Genomic DNA, 12,220 nt, shown 5'->3' on the forward strand with positions numbered 1-12,220 from the left:
AATAAACTTCAGTGTAGTAACTGTTATTAAAAAGAATTCTTATTCACACATACACTCTATAACCTTGAAACAGCAAATGGCGGACAGCCTCCACTCAGTTACAGAGTCTAGTTTATTAAGCTATGGGGAACTTTCATGTTACTTCATGGACAGAGTGGATGTAATAACACATACACACAACATGTAATTGTATCTAAACTTACTGATTATATCAAAAAGAGCAATCAATAGACTTTTTTAAAACAAATGGAGCTGTTTTAGTGCCATGACAGTTTGCAACAGCTCTCCCTGGTTCTCTCTCTTTTATTATGCTGCATAACCATTCTCAAAAACTTGGATCCATGCCTGCCTACCAGTAGACTAGGTGAAAGGGTCTAGCATCACATTGCAATACTTACCATCACCAAAGAGATGAGTCACAAGCTTTGTGAGCACTTGTTTTAGATTGAATTCCATCAGCCGCACTGCCTCCATGGTGTGCGTCTCCTGCTTGTGTGCTGTGCGGTGCCCTTGCTCAAACAACTGTAAATTTTCTCCATCTTTGATGTTGCTGAACAACTAAACCAACAAAACAAAGCACATTGTTTTGTATTAGTGACTTTTTAATGAAGTTTTATTGACACTAGTAGGGAGTTCAGCTGCTGAGTCTTCAGCATGAAATGGAAATTTAAAGATTATGGTTTTGTATTGGTGTAATTGTGGGCATATTTTTTTTTCCTGAAGAACCTTTATTATGGACAATGATGCCAACAAATATACAAGAAAAAAACCCAGCTTGATTCTCAGGACCCAGGTTGAGTTTGCAGGGATGGCAGTTAGAAAAACATCTATTTATTTATAGACTGAGCATATTTGTTATGGAAATCAAGAGGCAATAAACACTGCATCTTAAAAATCACTTTCCAGAGCAGAGCCAAACACTTCAAAGCTGTAGCCAAAAGTAAGGAAAAATGTAAGAGAAGCTGGAGTTTCTAGCTGAAAGATACACGATGTTTGAAACCTCACAGGTTTTTTTATTTTTATTTAAAATTTGTGACAAATTCCATTCTTTAAACAGTAAGATGAACTATCAACCATTCAATCAACTGAGCTTTACAACTTTATTCTGTACACTATGATTATTTATAGCTACTAATTACAGAAATCTATTTGTAGAGGAGAGAGTCATAAATCTATTTATAGTAACAAATTAAATCAATCTGTTTGGGATGGGAAATTCACAAATACATTTTTAAACCATTCTGTTACTTCAGAAGTTATCATGATAAATAAGAATACCCAAAACAGATAACACAATGCAGTACATCCAAGTTATATCACAATATTAATATATAATAAAATTTGTTATAGCTTAAAAAAGTTTTCAAAATTAAAACACAATAAAAATCTATTAAAAAAATTGTATAAATGAAAGACTATAAACATAAGCTAGCTTTGGAAACCCAAAAATAGTTTCCAAGATCTCAAACTGTGTGATTGACCCATCTCTAATAAGAACACTTTGATTCTTCCCAAAGAGACCTGCAGGTCATGCTAGAATTTAAGCCACATTTAGAATAGCCACAATAGAATGTGCCTGCCCTGAATATTGCAGCTGCCTTCCAAAAGGATTAGCTAAAAATCAGCAGACCTCTCATGTGTATCACATAGTGGCTGAATCCAACTGTCTCTTCTATTGCACCACAAAGGGACGCAGGCGGGATGGGTGTTTGAGTGTGTGTGAGAGACTCCCCTCCATGAAGTACTTTGTACCCTATGGGAAAGTGCACTCAGCTGAAAGCAAGAAGGTCAAATTTCACTTCTCCTTACTGCTGTTTATATTTCTACACTTCACCACTCTTATTCTTCAGCACGGTTTATAAAAATTATAGAAGGCAGTCAAATTGCTTTCCCTGTTGTACACATAAATTAACTGCAAGGCAGCACAAGATCATTTCAGGCATTGCTGAGAATAGAACCCAGGTCTCTAACAGGGAAGACCCAAGACACATTGTGTTTCAAATTACTATGCCCAATCAGCATACTTGTCTATCTGGTCTATAGCTACTGTTCTAGCCACTACACAACAGTCCCCTCCCAGAGCCAGGAACAGAATTCAGGAATCCAAATCTCAATATACTGCAGCTGCCTACCAAACAGCTGTGTAACCCAATTGCTAAATACGTGTAGTGTCCTTCTGGCATGCCTGGTCCACAACAAAAATTATATATTCTTTGTAGCTTGCGTAAGAGAGGGCTGTCCTGGGGATCTGAAAATCCAGGAATCATACCCTACCGATGACCTATTTATTATTCCAATTTTCTTTTTTTTTAAACTAATTATTTACTTACTTTAAAACATACTTAAAACAAGATTTTACAGTTAAAAACCATTAAAATCTCAATAAAAGCACACAAAGTGTAACCAACCACAGGTGATCTATATATCTCTCACTTGTCAAACAATTTGATTGCTGGTGTCACACTGTGGAAGATCTGAAAGCTGAGAGGCATGACAACAATAAATATACGGGTATACGGGAGAAGACAGGACAAAGAATTATGCACATAAATCCTTGTGCACACAACTCCTCTCATCCAGCCCAATGATTCAGGTAATAAAGATTGATGGTAGATCCCTTGAACTTTTAACAGATGGAACAAGGGGAAACTTGGAGGTTAACACTTTTCCTGGAACAGAAATGTACATAATACAACATACTCATGCCCATAACTGCAGCTAGCTATGGAGTAGAGGCAGGGCCGCCAAGAGCGGGCTCGGGCCCCGGTGAAAAATTTTTTTTGGGCCCCCCAATAATATTTACACCTTGTAAAATATTGCGTCCTCTATTCAGGGCCAACGAAGCCAGGCCCCGGGCCCCCTTCCGGACCTCCAGGCCCCGGTAATTTGTACCGGCTTTCCCCCTGCCCCCACCTCGTCAGCCCTGAGTAGAGGACGCAATTTTAGCTCACTTCATGTAGACATGAAGCTGTTATACTGAAGAAGCCCAGCAGCAGAATGCAAACCCTTTCAAGTAGGGTAACAAACAGCCTTGTAAATATTGTGCATCATAACCAGTTTGCATGGATTCAAATCCCTGATGTTCAGAAGGTTTTCCCATCCATGATCAATTCTTTTTGTAAATCCATAAGGAAATGTCATTGTTGACACTTTTCTGATATTTGCAGTGCTTGCTGTCTCACAAGAACTGGAAAAGAAGCAGGCTTCCGATGCAACAACGTACATTTCTCTGAGATCAAAGTTATTATAAAACTGTGCTATAATTATTATGTGAACCAAAATATTAAACAAGATAGTTCACAATAAGTAGAGAATCACAGAAGGTAACAATGTACTAGGTAACTGCCTGCTAGGGTCAGAGACACATAGGGGCCAGCAGTAGTACTTCTTCCCATCTATTTGATTTCCCAGGTCAACTTCTCCCTTTGTGAAACCAAGTGAAAATGGCTTCTACTGACTACATTAAATATACTCAGCCGATCAAAGGCACAGAAAATATGCATTATGATTGGCCCATTTGATCTATCCCAGCAAACGTGTCTTGAACTCAAAATGTACTATGAACAGTATCCTTAACAGTTAACAGATGCCCATAGAGTTATCAAAACAAATAAACAAAAATAACACTGGTCTACAATTTTTGAGAAGTCGTCTGCTTCAGAGATAAAATGTGGTATTTATTATCTATTTTGATGTGCTGAATTCAAATATGACAATTAAAACAACTGATTGGCTACTGTTTCTAAGATATTTAAGTTTTTACATTTTATGTCTATGTATATTGTGTAGATAGTAGAGTTTTAATCATAAATTGTAAACCTAGGTCTTTTCATGTGTTTATGGTTGCTTTACATGATAATATTTCACCTGTCCTGTTTATGTAACACTTTAAAAATCAGCAAAAGGGTTATATAACTAAAATGTATTATGAAACAAAAGGCAAAAAACTATTATGTACATAGTTTAGTCCTATTCAGTGTCTACTCAGCGCTTCTTGGCTTGTCTCTTGTATTCATTAAATGGAGCATCTCTTGTCACTGTCCAGCAATAGTCTGCAAGCATTGATGGGCTCCATTTGCCCTGATAGCGTTTCTCCATTGTTGCAATGTCCTGGTGAAATCGCTCGCCGTGCTCGTCGCTCACTGCGCCGCAGTTCGGTGGAAAAAAATCTAGATGAGAGTGCAAAAAATGCATCTTTAGTGACATGTTGCAACCAAGGCTTTTGTATGCCTTGAGGAGGTTTTCCACCAACAACCTGTAGTTGTCTGCCTTGTTGTTTCCGAGAAAATTTATTGCCACTAACTGGAAGGCTTTCCATGCCGTCTTTTCCTTGCCACGCAGTGCATGGTCAAATGCATCATCTCGAAGAAGTTCACGAATCTGAGGACCAACAAAGACACCTTCCTTTATCTTAGCTTCATTTAACCTTGGAAATTTTCCACGGAGGTACTTGAAAGCTGCTTGTGTTTTGTCAATGGCCTTGACAAAGTTCTTCATCAGACCCAGATTGATGTGTAAGGGCGGTAACAAAATCTTCCTTGATTCAACAAGTGGTGGATGCTGAACACTTTTCCTCCCAGGCTCCAATGACTGTCGGAGTGGCCAATCTTTCTTGATGTAGTGGGAATCTCTTGCACGACTATCCCAGTCGCAGAGAAAACAGCAGTACTTTGTGTATCCAGTCTGCAGACCAAGCAAGAGAGCAACAACCTTCAAATCGCCACAAAGCTGCCACTGATGTTGGTCATAGTTTATGCACCTCAAAAGTTGTTTCATGTTGTCATAGATTTCCTTCATATGGACTGCATGACCAACTGGAATTGATGGCAAAACATTGCCATTATGCAGTAAAACAGCTTTAAGACTCGTCTTCGATGAATCAATGAACAGTCTCCACTCATCTGGATCGTGAACGTTGTTGAGGGCTGCCATCACACCATCGATGTTGTTGCAGGCTACAAGATCACCTTCCATGAAGAAGAATGGGACAAGATCCTTTTGACGGTCACGGAACATGGAAACCCTAACATCACCTGCCAGGAGATTCCACTGCTGTAGTCTGGAGCCCAACAGCTCTGCCTTACTCTTGGGTAGTTCCAAATCCCTGACAAGGTCATTCAGTTCACCTTGTGTTATGAGGTGTGGTTCAGAGGAGGAGGAGGATGGGAGAAAATGTGGGTCCTGTGACATTGATGGTTCAGGACCAGAAGTTTCATCCTCTTCCTCTTCCTCGTCTGACTCAAGTGAGAATGATTCTGGTGCATCAGGAACTGGCAGTCCTTCTCCGTGGGGTACTGGGCGTATAGCTGATGGAATGTTTGGTAATGCACAGTCCACTTTTTCTTCTTTGACACACCTTTCCCAACTGGAGGCACCATGCAGAAGTAACAATTGCTGGTATGATCTGTTGGCTCTCTCCAAATCATTGGCACTGCAAAAAGGCATAGATTTCCTTTTCCTGTTCAACCACTGGCGAAGATTTGTTGCACAAGTGTTGCAGCATATGTGTGGGGCCCACCTCTTGTCCTAATCTCCAATTTTGCAGCCAAAATAAAGGTGATAGGCTTTCTTAACCATAGTGGTTATACTGTGCTTTTGTGATGCAAAAGTCACTTCACCACAAACATAGCAGAAGTTATCTGCACTGTTCACACAAATACGAGGCATCTCTGCTCACTTTGGCTAAACAGAAATGTGTCCCTTTGCAAAATCAAACACTGACAAATAAGAGAGCACGACACTGTATGATTTCTAGAGTTGATATAGGGCAATTTGTTCAGCAGAGTGATGTAAGCTTCATTATGATTGCATCATCCATGACTTCTAGGAATAACATGATGCAATTCATATCATGTATGATGCAATACCAGTTTCAGATTGCATCATTCATTGTTTTGCCTAAAAAGCAAGTACTGTCCAAACCCAGTCATAGATTTATTCATAGATCCAGTCAAAGATGTATTTTAGTCATTTCTGGTTTAAATTGAGATCCCTTTCCCTTTATAACTCACTTATCCTCCGCTATTCCCAAGTCAAGGGTCGTATATACTGACCCAATAGCATATGTTGAAAACTAGAGCCAATCAACAATTTTAAGCATCATTTTCGTTCTCAGTGACCCAGAATTAGTAAAGTTTGACTACATTTATTTCAGAAGCATTTTGCCTGTAGAGCAGTGACTTGTAAAATGCTTTTTTAGGAGTTCTAATAAACCACTGCTGACTTTCAAATGCAGGTCACAATTAATCAAGGCTAATTTCTAGCACAAATATCACAGATGTAATGCGGAACAGGGGAAGTTTGAATTTAATTATTAGAAGCCAAGATTGGGAGAGTGAGTGGAAAAACACCCACTACGGTACCACCTGAACTGGTCTAATATTACTAGTCAGGAGGTGACTTGGTTGGGAAACAGAAAAAAGAACCCAAGGTCAGATTCCTGTGTTGTCTTCAGCATGTCACAGAAAAAAAGGAAAAGAGGAAAAAAGAAAATAGCAAATAAAATGTGTACTCATCACTGTAACAAAAAGAAAGGCAGCAGCTTTAAAAATTATTTATTGCGCTTTGAAATAAGAACAAGAGGTTCATCTTGCAAGTGACCATTTGAAAGTTAAAAAATACCCTTTTCTCCACTGGCATTTTTTCTGCATTGCCCAAACAAAACAAATTGTCTCCACCACAGCATCCACTTGACCTTACCGCTAGCTGCACAGATCAATCATCTAAACCTCTATGACTATGTCTACACTAAGAGCTAGGGCTGTGATTCCCAACTCACACAGAGCTAGAACACTAAAACTGTAGTGTAATTTGGGGTCATTTAAGCTAAGAGCTGCAGAGATATGAACCCGGGGGGAGAACAAAAAACAGCCATAAAAAAAAAAGAAAAGAAAAAAGAAAAACCAAAACCCAGTTGGGGAATTTTTTTGTGCAGAATTCAAGCTGCGTCTTCTCTTTTTCTTTTCTTTTTTTTCTTTGCACAGAGCTCAAACTATTGATGTGATGTGGGTCAAAATGGTCTCAGTCTGTCAAGTTATACCCAAGGTAGTGCACGACACCACTAAATCTTTGTGGGACCCAAACGGAAAATAGTATTTAAGAAAATACACAATTTTTTTTTTTTACTGTGTGTATGCACCAATATGGCTAGAGGATTCCATTCCTGCCACTTTATATTCTTTAAAACTTGACTCTTGTAAGTGCTCTAAAATCCAAATGGTTACTCAGACCGCTTTGAAATTTGATGTGCCTCATCATGGAGGTGCAAGGTAGTATTAGTGATCCAAATTTGGGGGTCAACTGACCAAAGGCTTCCCAAGTTGCAGCCCCCCCCGCCAAAAAAACAAAAAAAACAAAAAAAAGCCAACCAGTTCTCTTCTGCTGCCCTATACTGTTGAACTGAGAGGTACTAATAACTAGTACTAGACTCTGGAAAAATTCCACCACGATTTCAACAGCTTCCACCCCACCATCAACCTCAGCCTGGACCAATCTACACGGGAGGTCCACTTCCTAGACACTACGGTGCAAATAATTGATGGTCTCATTAACACCACCCTATACCGAAAACCTACCGACCGCTATGCCTACCTTCATGCCTCCAGCTTCCATCCCGGGCACACCACAAGATCCATTGTCTACAGCCAAGCACTGAGGTACAACCGCATCTGCTCTAACCCCACAGACAGAGACCAACACCTACAAAATCTCCACCAAGCATTCTCAAAACTACAGTACCCGCACGAGGAAATAAGGAGACAGATCAACAGAGCCAGACGTGTACCCAGAAGCCTCCTACTGCAAGACAAACCCAAGAAAGAAACCAACAGGACTCCACTGGCCATCACATACAGTCCCCAGCTCAAACCCCTCCAGCGCATCATCAGGGATCTACAACCCATCCTGGAGAATGATCCCACACTTTCACAGGCCTTGGGTGGCAGGCCAGTCCTCGCCCACAGACAACCTGCCAACCTGAAGCATATTCTCACCAGTAACTGCACACCGCACCATAGTAACTCTAGCTCAGGAACCAACCCATGCAACAAACCTCGATGCCAACTCTGCCCACATATCTACACCAGCAACACCATCACAGGACCTAACCAGATCAGCCACACCATCACTGGTTCATTCACCTGCACGTCCACCAATGTAATATATGCCATCATATGCCAGCAGTGCCCCTCTGCTATGTACATTGGCCAAACTGGACAGTCTCTAAGGAAAAGGATAAATGGACACAAATCAGATATTAGGAATGGCAATATACAAAAACCTGTAGGAGAACACTTCAACCTCCCTGGCCACACAATAGCAGATCTTAAGGTGGCCATCCTGCAGCAAAAAAACTTCAGGACCAGACTTCAAAGAGAAACTGCTGAGCTCCAGTTCATCTGCAAATTTGACACCATCAGCTCAGGATTAAACAAAGACTGTGAATGGCTTGCCAATTACAGAACCAGTTTCTCCTCCCTTGGTTTTCACACCTCAACTGCTAGAACAGGGCCCCATCCTCCCTGATTGATCTAACCTCGTTATCTCTAGCTTGCTTCTTGCTTGCATATATAAACCTGCCCCTGGAAATTTCCACCACTTGCATCTGAAGAAGTGGGTATTCACCCACGAAAGCTCATGCTGCAAAACGTCTGTTAGTCTATAAGGTGCCACAGGATTCTTTGTTGCCTTTAATAACTAGATGAATCTCAGACTTCCTTGAGATGGATGACTGTGATTCACCCTTCAATTATCATCATTTAGGATAAATTAATCACATGCTCCCACCTAAGACAGAAGGAGTTTTGGACTGAGTAACTGGAGGTCACTACAATTGGTGAGTCATGGTGGGGGATGTAATCCAGGTCTTTAGGGAAAAGTTAGACATGAATGCTTCCCAGGAGGAGAGCAGTATTAGGGGTGGAGGAGTGGGGAAATAAAGGCAATGGGTTTGGGGCTGCAGCAAAGGGAGGGGAGCTTTGGGAAGTGGGATAAATGGCGATGAGTGGTAGGGGAAACAGGTTGTACATTTCAGCAACTGTGGGGTGGCAGAATAAAGTTATATGTGTCTTGGGGCGTACTGGGGCATTGATGAAAAAGGGTAGAGTTAACTGTGCAACCTTAACCGTGCATTTCATGGTTTTCATAAGTTTGAGTTTTCCTCAACTCAACCTACTGCAAGGAGACCTACACCAAGCAACCTTAACTCTGCATTAATGTCATTTTTTGCCACTTTATTATTAATTCAGATGTAACATTAAAACATGTTAACGAACCTCTTAAAATACATAAATTCAATCATCCAGGAGCTCTGCAGTTTGATGGGATTTCTGGTGCCCAAGTCAATTTGTTTACTCCTTCCAAAGGAATCACATGCAGCTCCAATAATTTAACTGGGGGGGGGAATCTTTTGTATTGGCATATGTGAAATGGATTAAATGTAGTTCTTGACTGGCAAGCTGCCATATTGCAAAATGCCACCATTAGGATATGCACTAATTAGCATCCTTGCTGGCATGTTCCACAGAAGCCTGATCTACACACAGTTCTTGTATCAGTATAATTATTTCACTAAGGCCCCAAGGGTGTGACTTTTTTTTAAACTGATATAGTTATATTGGTAGAAGTCCTAATGTGGATTCAAGTTATATCATTACAAAAAATGCCTGTACCGGAATAAGCTATCCTGGTATAAGAACATGTTTACCAGTATAACTATGTTCACACTAGTAGGCTTGTACTGCTTTAATTATACCAGTGTAAGTAAAGCAGTGCAACTTGTGTCTGAATAAACAAGCCCAGGGAAGCCAACTACTGAATAGGATGGAGAATGACCTACAGTCTCACCCATTTTAGTGCCTATTCTAAACTTTTATGCCAGAGAACTTCTGCATCAGGACACATGGATATAGTTTAATAATTTCACATACAACATTAGCACGTCCAAGCTGCAGCCATGTCATGTGTGCTTACTCTTTCAGAGTAGATTGTGAAAAATAGACCATTTTATTATAACCTGTCCACTTAATTTTACAAGCAGAAGAATAAAGGTTTGGTTTAGTGATGTGATGAACAACTGTGACTAGATGGGAGAAGGGCTTAGAAGTTGAGTTAGCCATGCTTATTGTGTGCTTACAAAGAGGGACTTCTCAGGTCAGAAGCCAATTCTAGTGGCAGGGATTTACAGTAGCCAATCAGAATGAAGGAATTTACATTATCCACATATGGTTATAGAGATTTTTTTTCACCAGCTGTACAGTGATTATGCAAATCCCTGTGTTAAGATTATGTAATAAGTACCCTCCACCAGTGAGAGTACCCAAAAAAAAAATCAGCATTCTGTGGGTATGAGGTCTATACTGCAGCTGGGTGCGAGCCTCTCAGCCCAGGAACACAGACTTGCACTAGTGGAGCTGAAGCTAGCGGCTAAAAATAGCAATGTGGATGTTCTGGCTTAGAGCAGAGCTCCGGTTCTGAAGGCTAGAGGTTGGATGGGCTTGAGAGGCTAAGCTTCCGCTCAAATCGGAAGGTCCACGTTGCTTTTTTTAGAGTCCCATTACCGCAAGTGCATACCTTCCCAGCTGCAGTGTAGACATACCTTGTATGGTCAACAAATAACCTGAGAACTGCCATTTATTCACAGTAGAGGGAGTTGTACAGTATCCCTTGTTCTAACTGAGTGAGAATTCCATTTCAGCATATTCACTCAAATCTCGAATGAGTCTAAGTTCTTTCTGAATACACTACTTAAGAATATTTACCGGTCACTTGGCTGTTCAGATACCATGGTGATGAATCGGATATAAAAACCTAGATTAGACTAATTAGATAAATAGACACAATTTTGGAGCTCACCAATAATTTTTGACTTTTGTGAAAAACGTGACTCAGTTTTCCTTTTAAGAAAAAATTTCAATCCCCCCCCCCCCACACACACACACTAATTTTTGGTCAACTCTACATAGACTAGTAGAGAACACCTAATCTATCAATGATGTTAGGATGGCAAAGATTAAGTGTTGTGTATTTGGTTGTCATGGTTTTTGGTTCCTATGGTAACTGAGTTAGATTATTAGGGGATAGCTCAGCCAGCTTCAGCCGGCTGGGTGAGTTCTCTGAGTCTGTAAATAAAATGGTGGTTTTGTTAGCTGTCTGGCCTCAAGTGGTTTCTTCCTAAACTGGCTGCCCCCAAGGATATAACAAGTGGCAACGATGGATGGGATCCTGGTGCTGCTCCAGTAACAGAAGGAAGTAGAAGTCAAGGTACAAAACAAACAAATAAAAATACTGCTTGTTTGCACTGACTGTGAAAGTGAAACTAAAATCATGGCTACTCTGACCAGGCCACTGGAACCTTTTGATGAGAATATAGAGCAGTGGCATGTGTATACTGAGCGTTTTGAGCTTTTTGGTATTGCAAATGACATTACAGAAACAAAGAAGGTGCCAATATTCTTAAGTGTTGTAGGGGCTAAAACCTACTCCCTGCTACGCAGCTTACTACACCCTGTTAAGCCTGAGACTAAATCTTACAGTGACATTGTGGAAATCCTGGGGTCCCATTTCTCCCCAAAACCACTGGTAATTGCTGAAAGATATCGGTTCCACAAAAGAGACCAAAAGGAAGATGAAACAGTTGTACAATTTGTAGCCATTTTAAAAAAGCTAGCAGAACACTGTGAATTTAAAGAGATGTTAAATGATGCCCTGCGTGACAGGTTAGTGTGTGGCCTGTACAGTGAAGCTATACGGAAGCGCCTACTGACAGAGGCTCAGCTTACATTACAGAAGGCTGTTGATATTGCTGTCTCCATGGAACTGGCTACAAGGGAGGCGCAATACATCGGTGCATCCCCTAGGGTGCAAAAAGTGTCACAAGAACTGACCCACAAAATGGTGCAGAGTCAAGAATGTTACCACTGTGGTAAGCCGGGTCACCAGGCATCAGAATGCTGGTGTAAGGACCTGGTGTGTCGACACTGTGGCAAAAAGGGACACATTGAGTGTGCCTGTAAACAAAAGAAAAGGAGGCCTGTGGTCTGGCCGACAAAAAGAGGAACCCTGCATACCCTAGAGCAGACCCAGGATGATCAAGGTGACACCTCAGCGCAAGAGAAAGTGCCACTGCATGTTTTGTCTTTGGCAGTGGGCTCACATGAATACTGGGTAACCCCGTTATTGGATGGAAAATGTATACGCATGGAACTGGACACCGGTGCAGCCG

General features: G+C 40.9%; 1 protein-coding gene across 13 annotated transcripts in view; it reads right to left on the reverse strand.

Annotated features, from left to right (window-relative positions):
- FARS2 (phenylalanyl-tRNA synthetase 2, mitochondrial) overlaps positions 1-12,220 on the reverse strand; it is a 344,334-nt gene that overhangs the window by 242,855 nt on the left and 89,259 nt on the right. For 12 of the 13 annotated variants that reach the window (XM_045003789.1, XM_045003788.1, XM_045003780.1 and 9 more), the window contains one exon: positions 399-558. In XM_045003789.1, coding sequence (XP_044859724.1) covers positions 399-558 — 160 coding nt within the window. Of the gene's footprint in view, positions 1-398; positions 559-1,630; positions 1,731-12,220 lie in introns of those variants that run through there. The other variant, XM_045003790.1, reaches the window with a different exon arrangement.

This window comes from Mauremys mutica, chromosome 2 (assembly GCF_020497125.1).
Source record: "Mauremys mutica isolate MM-2020 ecotype Southern chromosome 2, ASM2049712v1, whole genome shotgun sequence".
In the NCBI taxonomy this organism is placed as follows: Eukaryota; Metazoa; Chordata; order Testudines; family Geoemydidae; genus Mauremys; species Mauremys mutica.